The sequence below is a fragment of the Tenrec ecaudatus genome, chromosome 5 (assembly GCF_050624435.1).
Source record: "Tenrec ecaudatus isolate mTenEca1 chromosome 5, mTenEca1.hap1, whole genome shotgun sequence".
In the NCBI taxonomy this organism is placed as follows: Eukaryota; Metazoa; Chordata; class Mammalia; order Afrosoricida; family Tenrecidae; genus Tenrec; species Tenrec ecaudatus.
In genome coordinates this window covers 89,601,581-89,615,638 of record NC_134534.1, presented here as the reverse complement: position 1 = coordinate 89,615,638, position 14,058 = coordinate 89,601,581, and the positions used below count along the sequence as shown (strand labels likewise).

Below are 14,058 nucleotides of genomic sequence, written 5' to 3'. Positions count from 1 at the left end.
CTCTATTGTCCCATGGTATACATCACGTGTTTCAGCTGTTGTCCAGGAATCCCCTGTGGCTGTCACTGTTCTTGGATGACCTGGAGCCCAGGAGCCGCTCTGGGCCTGAAATCAAAGCCATTTCAAGAAGCACAAACGTGGTTCAGATTAAGTTTAGGGTCCTCCATACGTAGAGTTCCAGGCTGCTGCAGAATATTCTAGCAGATTGACTTGGCTGCCAGTTTGGACTCACTGAATGCTTTAAGGAAATAAACTGCAACAAAACTTGCATGCAATGCTTCGAACAACCTGGCCCACCCTCCACTTTATCTCTACCTCGTCCTTCCATCTTGACCACCTCATCCATCTGCTCCCAATGACAGTAGAGCTTGGCAGAGTTGTGACTCCTCATCTAGTTCTTTTAAATCTCACCCCAACTCCTAATGCTTAAAGCACCCAATGTATTAGGAGCACATTCTAATCTTGTGGAGGTGTCTTTCTTCTCCACTTATCAAATCGCAGGGCAGATGCAGGGCAGGGTTTCATGATGGCAACAGTGAATTGTAGAGGACTGTTCTGGAAGTGAACAGTAGGTATGAATCCAGCCATTTTTTTAAAAGACAGTATCTTTTACATCAGGTGATGATTTCCACTTTGGTATAAAATAAAGTCATCAATATTGTCAACTCCCTAATCCCAAGTGACCTCACAGGGAATCCCAGGGTTTGATCTCACAGGGATTCAAGACAAAGCATTGCACATGGAACATGCCCTGGTCATAAATAAATTGCTAAACTTTGCTGTAGAGGCAAGAAGATATATTTCACCCATCAATCATTCTCACAACAAAACATCTAATCAATTCCCCCAAACACAAAACCTTGTGCCAAGTTTCAGGCAAATGTTAACACAGGAGCGAACAACCGGTGTATATGTTCTAAGGACTGAAGACTGAAGACACATGCTTACATCTGACTTCAGCATAACTCTTACACATGCCTTTGCCACCCCTCCCTACCCTCCACCCCTTGCATATAATGCAGGAGGTGCAATGTTACCAGCAGTTACCTTAAGCAAGAGAGTATCATGGTGGTTCCAATGGTTAATGCACTTGGCTTGTTCACAAAAGAATGAAAATTATAGTCCACCCAGAAATGCTTTGGAAGGAAGCCCTGGTGACTAACCTTCAAAATATCAGTCCTTGACAACCACGTGGAGCACAGCTGTCATCTCCACATGGGGCTGCCATGGATCAGAGTCACATGAAGGCAGCCGCAGCCTATCATCAACCAATTGACTAGAATGATTTCTATGCCAAGATTTGCCCCAAATATGCATCTGAGGAAGTTCGTTTTGTCATCACACAAATAAGAACAGAGAAATGTTTTTCCATCAAGACCCTGATTGGTGAGGCTAACTTTGTGCCAGATTGGTAAGATTTACTCCCCAAGCACCCCTTGATACATGGTGAAGGGGGACTGCTTTCCAGTTCTCTCCTAACTTCCAAGAATCAGAGTCGTGCCTGCTGCTTTGTGAAGCCAAGTGGGATAAACAGTCTAGAAATCGGGGCCCAAACTGTGGGAGCCCTTGTCAAGGCCCCAGCATTCTGAAGGAGGATTCTCAGCTCTCCGACAGAAAGCACAATGGTATTTCACAGAGCTTCCAACGCCAAGCTGGGCCTTTATTGGTAGCATCTTGACTTACTTGATTTCAATTCCATCTTTATGATATAACCACTGTAAGGTTGCTATGAATCGGGGTCAACTCAATGGTGATGAGTTTACGGCTGCAACTCCTTAGATTCCCCTCATATTGTGCGTATTAGGTAAAGCCACAGGCAACATCTTCCTAAGGGAATTCTCGACTGGCATGCATCAGTTGAAATCAACTTTTTGCTTGGACAATGGTAGTCAAATTATTTTTTTCCCAAAAAAAGTATTTTTTTTTACATTAGAACCATACCATACAGAACGTTAGTCTTCTCTTACTTATTCTTAAAATATATAAATATAGAGAAATAATTTTAAGGGGTTGTATCGGTATGTACACTCTTAATGCGCATATAAGAACTTAGAACATGCTTGTTGAATTGAACCTTCTGTTAGGGTTTTGAATAAGCCTCCAAGCACTGCCCCTTTCACAGCCCACAGCCCTGATACCGATACAAGTCTGTTGAAAGAAGCCCAATTGCTGTCACTTCATTACACTGGACGCTGCTGTGAGGCTCTTGTGGCCACTGTTTCCTTTCCACTGGCTGCTGCAGGCAGAGTTCACTCCCAGCAGAGATGATGGGCAGGCTCTTCTCCAAGTGGTGGTTAATGAGGTGGCCAATACTGTCGAAGACCCTGTCCTTGGTGCGGATCTGTGAAGGAAGCCAAGGCAGATTGAGAGTCCCACAAAGAAAGGATTATACCTTGCTCTCTCCCTCATACGGAGGCAGCAAAACCCCCTGAATTGGGGGTCCAGGTAGAGCCATTTCCCTAGAGCCCTGCATCTGCATTTTTAGACATGGTGGCTGCCAAGAGCCCTGGTGGCTGAGTATGGCTGGCCAACTCAGTCCATTCATCTGCTCATCCCTCTGGTATGACGCTCTGTATTGTCATGAATGCTGCCTATGTCGCCCCCACCTTTGTCCTAAATCAGGAGTGCATTCCCCGAGACAATTCTTCCCTTCAGGCACCCATGGTCCTTGGAAGCTTCAGGCCACACACCTGCCAGCTTCCTCACTCCTGTCCTCTCGGTCATGAACGTGTTGCTGTTGGCTACTCTAAAATCTGCCCCCTATTAATTCCATGCGCAATAGAAGTAGCTGGCATCTGATATGGTGGTACGATAATTTGGAAAAGAATAGCAATATGGTTGTACAACACAGAGTATAATCAGTGGCAGTGAATTATTCAAGAAGAAGTTGTGGAATTGGAGACCGTTTTGTTGTGTATATTTTTCCCTACAATTAGAAAAAATTACATAAATAGTGATGAGTACAAGGAAGAAGAAAATGTTCTAGAATTTAATACAGTGCCAATTGTACAACTTTTTGGTATGACTGAATTGTTGAATTGTATGACATGTGGATGAAATGCTAATAAAGCTGCTTAAAAGAAAAAAAGGAAGAGTCTCCCTTTGTACTCCAAGAGCCTGCACCACGGCCTGGGAATAGTCAGCCCACCACCCTGAGTTAGTGCCCTCTTGGACACTGACCAGACTGAAGAAGGTAGTACAAGGCCTGTCTAAAGCTAGACTCTAAGGTATTTGGGGTTCAACCCATGTGAATTGTTCTATCAAGAGGCCAAGATCCATGATTTATGGTGTGTGTGTGTGTGTGTGTGTGTGTGTATGAAGGTGAAATAACAGGAAGCAGACAACTGCCTAGCTATATCTCACTATACCCGTGACACACAGATAGTCCTGCAAGATGAGCCACAGAAACTTAAGTGCCCTGGCCTCTGCAGCTCCGTGGAATCTCCTTTCCGTTAGCTTTCAGACTAGAGGCCATTCCTTCCAAGAGGGAACCAGCTCTCCCCTCCCTCCCTCTTTCCTAGAGGGACATTCAAGGGGACTGGTGTTCTTCTATTGATGTATTTGTTTCAATATTATCTTTTCTCCAAATTCTTCATTGCCTTCCTGCCTCCCCGAACGTGGTCAGTCTTCTTTCCTTCTTCATCAGTTTGAGACATGGGCCATGGGACAGAGATCATGGCATCCAATCCAGAATCTATCCTCACTCTAAACCATGCACGTGGGAAAATGAAAAGGCCCTAACGTGCTCTACTGAGAAGCAGTTGGCAAGAGCAGGAACTTGAAATGACAGCGTTTTCCTCCTTCAGGACCTATCCCGGAGGGATCACCAAACCTCCATGCAGTCTTCCAGCTCCAGGAAAGGAAGCCTCATCAAGGCTGTGGTCGCTTTAGCAAAGACAGAAGAGGATTTTCCTCATGAGTTCAGCTCTCCTGGGGCTCCATAGAATGAGTGACTCCGAAAGATCCAGGGTAACTTGGGCAGGACAGACGTTTTCCTTAGGAGTCATGGAACCCAGGCACTCGGCTTACGACTAGCACTGTCATGTATTGCCTTGACAGTATTTACTTTTAGTTAATGCTGAAAACCCTGAGGTTTTGGATATAAGTAAGATGGCTGATCTAATGCTAAAGTTTGACTTCATCGTCTTTGCTATTTTAGCCCCTGCAAACGTTAACCTTGTACAGATTTGCCCATATAGACTAAATGAACATTTTCCCCTGTGGTCGGGCAAATATAGGATGTGATGGCCTCCTTCTAGAAAGTCTGCCCTTTGTAGTGAAGTAGATGAAGGATATTGATAGCCTGCTCCCAGAGGGACTTAGGGGCCTGAACACACAGCATTCCTGAAAAATTTCCTTAGCATCTGGGCCCCTAAGAAAGGACGTGCTTCAGGGACTCCAGGGTGGATGATCCCTTCAGGACCAGGGGTGTGAGGGGCGATGCTGGGAGAGTGGAGGGTGAGTGGGTTGGAAAAGGGGAACTGATTACAAGGATCCACATGTGACCTCCTCCCTGGGAGAGGGATGGCAGAGAAGGGGGGGAAGGGAGACTCCGGATAAGGCAAGATATGACAAAATAACAATCTATAAATTATCAAGGGCTCATGAGGGAGAGGGAGTGGGGAGGGAGGGGGAAAAAAGAGGACCTGATGCAAAGTGCAAAGTGGAGAGCAAATGCTTTGAAAATGATTAGGGCAAAGAATATACGGATGTGCTTTATACAATTGATGTATGTATATGTGTGGATTGTGATAAGAGTTATAAGAGCCCCTAATAAAATGTAAAAAAAAAAAAAAAAAGAAAGGACGTGCTTGAGAAAGCAGTTTTAATAGCACGTCCCCAGAAGAGCATGTCTTGTGACCAGTCTGCAGTTACTTGAAAAGCAAAAGCACATATGCTTGCAATTATGTATCCTCAACCGATCACACTTGGATTTGTTCATCCATCACAGTACAGTTGTCATTCTTGTTAATCAACCTTTGAGTCTTATAAAGTACTAGTTAGCCAATCAGAATATTATTAGTTCCTGGATTTTATTCATATATCTATATCACACACACGCACTAGTGTCATACAAGTGTGTGTGTGTGTTTGTGTGTGTATTTGGATGTCTGTAACACCTCAGGCAGTATAATTCATTTTGTGAACTCTGCTTTTCCCCAGCTAAACAAAGTGTCTTCTTGCCATCAATGAAAATTTGATTCAACTTAATATGTGGTGTCATTTGTTACTGTCAGAAATGGAAAATCGAAACTGTGTGATGGCTTTGGACAATCAAGAATATATAGACTAGCCAGAAGAGCCTCTTGGCTCATTACCTTTCCAGAATTCCTGGAGGTCTTCCTGAGTAAGTGGTTGTAGCAGTTACATAATCTCCTGTCAACTTATGAAGGGGTGGAGTCTAGCCTGTCAATCAGGTCATAGCCAATGAGGCCTTTGTGTGGGCATGGTCTTCTCCTGAGAATTCTGGGAACTCTGGTCTTCCTCCCTGGAGGCAGGACACACACACTCTCTCTCTGCTTCCTCTCCTTGTGAGACATTCCTGTTGACAAGCCACATGGAGCTATGCTGATGGCAGCCAAAGCCTTGGAGCTAGAGAAGCCATGTGAAGACCCACACCAATGCCAAGATGCTTCCACTGCCACTGGATACACAAGACTTCCTACCCACTGGCATGGGATCTTCCTGCACTTGGCGTCATTGCATGTGCTGCGTGAGTCTGAAGAGGAATTTACAGACTGGTATTGGACATATGGGCTAATACTGGACTGATGGACTTGATTTATACTGGGCTGAGGTGTTTTCTTAATATACAATTACTCTCTGATATAAAGTTCTTTCTTATACACATATGAGTGTCTCTGAATTTGTTTCTCTAGTCTACCCAGACTAACACAGTGGTCTTTTAAAGTCTAGACTTTTTACTCTTCGTGTTGAGCCCTTTGAAATGTTATTGTCAGTTTAATTCCTTTTACTTTCATTTTATTTTTGCTTCTTCAAAAGTTTGGAATGTGTATTTATTGCCATCTATCGAGCTGTAACTAAACCACTTTCAGATTCTCCTTTCCATTCTCACCTCGTCCAAGGGTGTCTTGGGAGGAGTTCTGCTTGGGCCTCACTGCTTTGCTGTCTTGTGTACACATTGAGGTTTGGGCATATCAAGGTCTCAGTGTGCATTCAGGTTTGGGGCACACAAAGACTGTATCTGTTGTTATAATTCATCTTCCATTTTTAGAAGGGTGCAGTTCCAATTAATCCCTGGCATGAATTTATTAAGGGATATGAAACATTTGATTTAAACAAATTTATCTGCACAAAAAACTACAATCTAAAAGTCTTTCAGGTTTTTTTTTTAAACCAACGCAGGTGCCTCAATTTGATTGTTTATGTTTTGATTTTTGTTTGAACTCTCTATGAAATCAGTAACCATGTTAAGCACTTCTCAATTAGGAAAACCAAGTCTCTAGCTGCAAAAAGAATTAGGTTCAGAAAGAATGAAAGCATGTTTCACATAATTTTTATATGTCTGGCTTCCCTCCACTCTCAGACTGACACTGGATTCAGGTTCATATTTAGAAATACCAGGAAAAAACAAAATCAAGCTCACTGATGAAACGTCAATTCTAACTATAAAATGAATCTGTTAGAAGTCATCTAGAATATCAGTGGTCACTTTAAGAAACTTGAGTTTCCATCTTTCTTTTGTTTTTTCTTACTGCTATTCAAGGAAAAAGAGGTCCTATTTCCCTGCCCTTTTATCTCTTAGAAGCTAAGAAATTACATTTCCTTTGTTGTATGATATTGTAAAAGCCTGAATTTTCAACCTTGCAGACAGGTCAGTTTATGTGGTTTTCCTGTTATATTTTGTTCTGAGAACTTGATTCTAATCTCCAGAGATGAGTCTAGGTTGCTCCCATATATAAAGTTGAAGGCCGTGGCTGGGGTTTTTCATGATACGTCTAAAACGTCAGTGCTTTTCTTTTTCACTAAAGCTGCTTCTATGTCAGGATTATTTGTTTTTTTATTATTTATTAAATACTTTTATTGGGAGTTCTTACATCTCTTAATATAATCCATGCATTCATTCAGTGTGTCAAGCACATTTACACATGTGCCGCCATCATCATTTTCAAAGCATTCTCTTCCCACTTGAGCCCATGATATCAGCTCCCCGTTTCTTCCCCCTCCCTCCTTCCCTCACCCACCCTCCCTTACACACCCTTGATAAGTTATAGAATATTATTTTCATATCTTCCATCATCCTCTGTCACCCCTCACCCACTTTCCCGATGTTCGTCCCCCTGAGAGGGGGTTCTAGGTTGATCCTTGTGATCCAGTCCCCCATTTCTCCTCCCACTTTCCCCTAATCCTTCTGGTATCTCTATTCGCATTGTTGGCCCTGAGGGGTTTATCTATTCTGAATTCCCTGTGTTGCGGGTCGAGTCTGATGAGGGTACCACACTCTGTCTCCAAAATCTATTTTTGGTATTCCCCAGAGATTTCATCGCTCTGCTCCCCTTGCTGCTCTGTTGCATGCCCTCAGCATGATGGGGTCAGATTGTGCACAATTCCCACACTGTGTCTCCAGTATTGTCCCCCACAGTGCTACGATTCAGTGAGGGACGTCGTGTCTCATGGTGGGGCTGGCTCTATCTCTGTGCATTCTCTGCTCCAAGCAGGAATATCATTCCCAGGGATTGGTGGGCCATTATGTCAGGATTTTGATAGCTACCAAGACCATCACATGCTTGCTAGTTTGTTTTACTCACTGTGAAAGATTGTGTGTTCCTATGATGCTGGAAGCTTTGTCATTGGTATTTTAAATGCCAGCATGTCACCCAAAGAAAATAGTTTCAGGTGAACTTCCGGACCAAGAACAGACTACAAGGAAGAAATAGGCTATCCACTTCTGTGGAATTAGCCACTGAAAACTTCACGAATAGAAGAGGAGCATTTTCAGATACTGAAAAACACATGAAGAGCAGTAATAATGCCAGAAGATGAATCCTTCAGGTAGGAAGGCACTCAAAATATGACTGAGGAAGAGCTGCCATCTCAAAATAGACTCAACCACAGTGGTAGAGTAAAGTTTTTAGGACCTTCATTTATTGATGGGGCTTGACTCAAAGTTAGAAGAAAGAGATGTAACAATCTATTAAGAATTAGAATGTGCAATGTATGGATAATGAATCTAGGAAAATTGGAAGTCATCAAATGAAGTGGACTGAATATCAGTATGCTAGGCATTATTGAGCTGAAATGAACTAGTAACCATTTTGAAGCATACGATCATATGGTTTACTATTCCTGATATGTAAAAATCAAGACGAATGGGGTTGTATTCATCATAAGAAATGATAATTGAAGATTTAGCTTCAACTACAATGTTGTCTTTGATAGGATAATATCTATCTGCATACAAGGAAATACAGTCAATTATTATTCAATTTTACTTATCAACAAATAAAGCTAGTGATGAAGAAATTGAAAAATTCCACCAATGCCTTCGGTCTGAAATCAATCAAACATGGACCTCAGATACATTGATAATTATTGATGATTGGAATGTGAAACTTGGAAACAAAGAGGAAGGAACAGTAGTTTGAAAAATGGCCCAGGTGATAGAAACAAAGCTGGAGATGGCCCTTTAGAAATTTGCAAAACCAATGACTTCATTGCAAATACCTTTTTAAAATAACATGAATGATTACTACTCATATGGACTTCTTCAGATGTAATACCCAGAAATCAAATTCATTACATCTGTAGGAAGAGATGAAGAAGCTTAATGCTAGCAGCTAAAACGAGGCCAGCTGTGAAGGTACTCAAGCGCCATCTAGCTGAAGAGCCACAAGCCCACATGGAAGAAGCACACCAGCCTGTGTGAGCATGAGGTGTCCATGGGATCAGGTATCAGGCATCAGGGGATGGTGGTCTAAGAGGGCAATTTGATAACCCCTGGAGAAATACGGATATCAAGTGTTTTCTGTTCCTGTAAAACTTACTTTTTTTGTCATATTGTTTGGGGTCTTGTGATCTTTGTAAAACCTGCTAATTATGAATCCTAACAGGATCATTGCAAAATCTATTTTTTTTGAGGGGGGGTAAGGATCATACAGTTTAAGGTATATAACTTTGATTTTTACTGACTTTTTGAAGCAGTTTGGAGGTAGCAAAGCCCACTGTTTCCTTCTGTTGTACTTTCCAGAAATAAACTTTGAGTTTCTTGAATCTAGTTGGTCCTTGTCTTTGACTGAATCAGTGACAGGCAATCCTGGACCCTTGTTCATCCAGCTAGATGGCCTAAACTGGTGATCCCAGTACTAACTCGGGATTCAAAGTAAGAACAATGGAGTTGTGTGCATGCTCAGCTAGTTATGTCTAGTATCCCAGAAACCCTTGCTGCTGACTCCAATGCCCAACGTTGTGCATGCATGCACTGAAAAGAGGACTTAGGAAAGAACTCAGAAGATCATATAACTGCCCAAACCATAAACTTTGTTCCAAGAAAAAAATACTGATTTTTGACTAAGATAACAACTTTATGAAAACCATTTACTTTGTAAACTCCCCGAAACCTCGCTGCCTATAGCAGCTCCTTTATTCTTTAATAAATGCCTTAAGGAAACTTTGACTTTCTAGCCTTCTTCTTGTCCACACAGCTTCCTGAAAACAAGCTAAATCTTTCCTCAAAAGATACAAACTACATAATCAGATCCAGTAAAAAGTCCCCCAAAAGAATGGTTTTCTACACTGACTTCAACTGCCAACTTTGCCAATAGCCGGAGGCTGGAATATTGAGATGTTAAAGAGGAGTCTTCATATGCTAATTAACCTCTGGGTTCCTGAGTCTTTTAAGGTATAAATTGTGCTGGCTAGTCCTTGATATGCAGAGGGGAGCCCAGCAATTTACCACCTATAAGTCAACTTTGTTAGAGAACTTTGTTAGAGAACCTTCATTTATTCTCTGTGAGTTCCCCACTCTTTGTCAACAATTATAAGAGACAAATTATAAGAGACAAATCGAGTATAAAAACACTGAAATCCTTGCAAACTGGGAAGCATTCAGATACATTCCTGATTACTGTGGGATTGTTTTCCATTATCCTTCTGATAATTCAGTTACCTGTCTTTCTACGCCATTTGGAGTGATCAATTATTTGTGAGGGTCCCTTGTTCAAGGGCAGGGCTCCACGTTTTGGAGGTGATTGAAAGACTTGTCAACCACATCACTACAATTTCATTCCTTCCGGGTCATCTAACCCGAGGGCAGCAAAGTTATTTGGCCTACTGTAGCATCAGCTGGCAATTAGCACTGTTTCTACAGCCCAAAATCCAGGATAGAATGTAAGTATTTGCTTTTGGAGTTCCTGTGGGTTATTTCAACACCCCCCTAGCCACCCCCACCCCGTGATGGCATGAGCCTCTTTGGGAAACACTGATTACATTATCTTGGTATCAAAAGTTAGGAAGATTAGGGATAAAGGAGGCTGTCTCCAGCGAATGCCTACGGAAATTAACTGTCCATGCCACAATACAGGGGTTTCAAAGAAGTCAGGCACATGTTAGACACCTGTGGGGAAAATCCCAAATTGGGCCTGCTCCGACCCAGGTCACCTAGACACTGGTGAAGCTCAACGCGGGCACACACACTAGGCACACATCGTGGTGGCAGCGTTACTAAGGACAGCAGCAGACATTTCTTCTGTTTACAAGGCTTACTGTGCCCATCTACATGCCGCTGTGACGTCAGCTCGCCGAAGCTGGTGCCCCCCCACCCCACCCGCCCCCGCCGCTTTTTGGAGTTATCTGTACCAACCAGACGTCTGGGCCGGAACAGGAAGGCAAGGGCTGACCGAAGCACAAGGTCAAAAGCAAGCCAGATAACCGGTATCAGGAAGTAAAACCAGATGCTCCAGGTTCAAAGAAAGTCACAAGGAGTCCACAAGCAATCCTGAGAGCAGTCAAACCCTATCCACAAATACCGGACATTCCTTACCATCCCTTTACAAATTGCCCCCACTCCCACTGCTGGGTACGACTTCCCTGACCTGTTGGGCATACGTCAGGGAACCTCGTCGGGGAGCTTCCCCTAATAAAGCTATTTCTGTTTCTGTTCTCCTTTGTCCTGTACTTTGTCTCCCCGCGCCTCAGCTTCCCCTTTACACCAGAAAGATGCCCGGGAATCATCATATCTACAAAAATCTATGGATGACTCAGACACTTAAATACCCGAGAACATCCTATGCTCTTTCTCTTGCCTCTGAGCCCGCTCACTCGCAGCCTGAACCGCTGGCTCTCCCTCTCTGGGTGACACCTTTCCACTGGGTGCCAGGTTCCTTTCTCTGCCAGTTTCTGCCCGAGAAGCACCCCTGTGGCACCAGAACCGCCTTTTAACTCTTTCCTCCCCAAACTCTGTTGTAGCTTGTTGGTGGGTCTGTATTAAAAACCTAGTTTTCTTTTCCTTTATGTAATAGCAGCTCTTGAGATCTTTATACCTTTTAATTAGCCAATTCTCTGGCTTTAGACAAAGGGCCTGCTCTAACCCTTCTTTATCTGTCTATCCTAAACTCCTTTGATATCTTGTTCCCTACAAACTTCACCTCCCTCAAGAAATCTATTAATTAAAGGACTCTCTCTTTCTCTTGTCTCTGAAAGACCTACCGGACACCTGCGACATTACATCACACATGCACCTAAACTCAGCCACTAAGATCAGCCAACACCTTGAACCATGACCTGCACCCAAGTGGGAATGTTAGGTAGTTTAGCTTAGGGACTGGGGCATCCATTAAGCATGCTCAGAGGTCCGAGCTACCAGCCCATGAAGGAGTGGTACACTGTGCATGCTCAGAGGTTCAGGCTTCCAGCCAGGAAAGGGAGGTACACCTGGGTGGGTGCTGCACCTGGATTGGCCCACGTAGGCCAGGTAAATTCAATTCAGCCAATGGGGTCGACCAGGGTCATCCACCACTCTACCTCCCTGTGGAATAATTGAAAAGGCAGGAGCCAGGAGGCCACTGTGTGAACTTTAGAGCAGCTTCTAGGGAGGGTGCCTGTGTAAACCTGAAACTTCTGACTCTCATAAAACTCACTTGGATCACAAACAAGGCTTCGGGGTGAATTCTTTCTCAGGTGGAGCCAGGGACCGAGGTATATCTCTCCCCGGAGACATCTAACAGGAAGAGGAGGGCGTATGTCGCACAGGCTGAGGGCAGACTACTCTCTTTCAGGGGCTCTCTTGCAGGTTGGAGGGCGGGATCTCCCCATAGGTGCTGCGTGCACACGCGTGCGTGCCCTCTCAGGGCTGGTACTCTCTTTTTTTTCCTCTTTGGAATCCTCTTAAAAACCATTTTCCATGAGATTTTTCAGTCTCTCCCTCACGCCCGGCCACCCCCTCCCCAAATGTGGCCTTGCACGCTTTCCAGAGATGGGGTGTACTATCGGAGACTGTACTGCTGAAACTTCCCTGTCCCTCATAAAAGTTCCTCGGACTACGAAAGTGCTTCTGATGCATGCACTCTGTCAGCGTTGAGGAGCAAGAACTGAGGTAAACCATCCGAGAAAGCTAACAGTATTGCTTTGTAAAAGTGTAATAAATATATTGTTACCAGTGCATATGTTTTTAATATTATCATTGGTCTACAGTGAACAAAGAGCAAAATGTAATACTTAGATAAATGGTAACTTATCATTTTAAAATTATCTACAATTTTTTATACCATAATATTTATATTCTAAAGAATTGCTTATATTACCCTCTCCTCAACTTTTTTTTTTTTTAGGTAACAACTAAACTATTGGGGAGCAAATTCAAAAGAATTTGGACTGATTCTATCTATTTTGTGTGTGCTCCCTCATCTGGCTTTAAACGTAATACCTTTAATCGTCCAGTTCATCTTCTTGAGCTCTAGTTTCTTAAACTCTAAAAATGTGAAGTTGGGGTACACATTCATTGATCTGATATTTGGGGAATAGTGCATCGGGCACTATCCTAAGTGCCGGGGAGACAATAATGAACAAAGTTGCTACCCTTATGGGGACTATATCCCAGTAGAGAGAAATAAATCCAAAAAAGTAAATAAATGCAGGAACAATAGAAGGAGTAATAGGGTTAGCCTGCTGTTAATCAAAATACTAGAAATATAATAATTTATGATTTAGTTTCTTGGAAATCCAAAATGCAACAGCTCCCCTCCCTTAAAGTAAAAATTCCTCTGGAGTTTTTATTTTATTCCTTTTAATACGTAGAAGCGTTCTAGCTCGGGAAGGCCATAACCAAGGCCATGAAGGTAAGTAGTCAGACACAAAGCATCCACCCTGGAGACAAACAATGGAGCATTAGGTTGCCGACAACAGTGATCTGGTACCCCTGGAGAAATGAAGGTATAGATAATTGTTTCCTGTGATCATTATGAAACCTGCTTTTATTTTTGTCACATTGTTTTGGGTAACAATTGTTTCCTGTGGTCATAGGAAAATCTGCTTTTTTGTCACATAGTTTAAAGGTATATCACCTGCTTGATTTTCACTGGACTTTGGAAGCAGTCTAAAAACCGCACTGTTTCCTTCTGTCTCATGCTTTCAGAACAAAACTTAGAGTTTCTCTACTTAACCTGGATCTTGTCTTTGGCAGAAACAGTAACAAGCAATTCTGGACCCTTGTTCCTAGCAACAGGAATTCACGTTTGTGGTAAGGGTCCTAAAGCAAAAACAAATTTGTGTGAAGATTAGGGAGGGGAGTCAATAAAATGGTTATGGGAAGACTTCTGCGACGAGGTGAAATAGCCTAGTAGTGAATAACTCACTGGCTGCATTTGGCTTCTGTAACTTTTGCTTATGCTTGACTAAGTCAAACTCCCCTGGTCAGCGGGACCAGTTTTGAAGTCAACAGTGGCTAGGAATCCTCACCCTAATGACTGCAAACTTTGGAAGTTACCCAGACTGTCCCACCTTGAGGGAATGTGCCAGTGATCGATTATCCCCCCGACGTGTAGTTTTATGCTTTATACGCTGAGCTTGATGCTAAGAGGCTCAGAGCGATAGGTGACCCCTGGT

The 14,058-nt window shown here is 43.0% G+C and overlaps 1 protein-coding gene across 1 annotated transcript in view; it reads right to left on the bottom strand.

Annotated features, from left to right (window-relative positions):
- Positions 1–2,116: 2,116 nt before the first annotated feature.
- SHC3 (SHC adaptor protein 3) overlaps positions 2,117–14,058 on the bottom strand; it is a 224,042-nt gene continuing 212,100 nt past the window's right edge. Inside the window, exon 12 of the mRNA XM_075550852.1 lies at positions 2,117–2,341. Coding sequence (XP_075406967.1) covers positions 2,117–2,341 — 225 coding nt within the window. The remainder of the gene's footprint in view (positions 2,342–14,058) is intronic.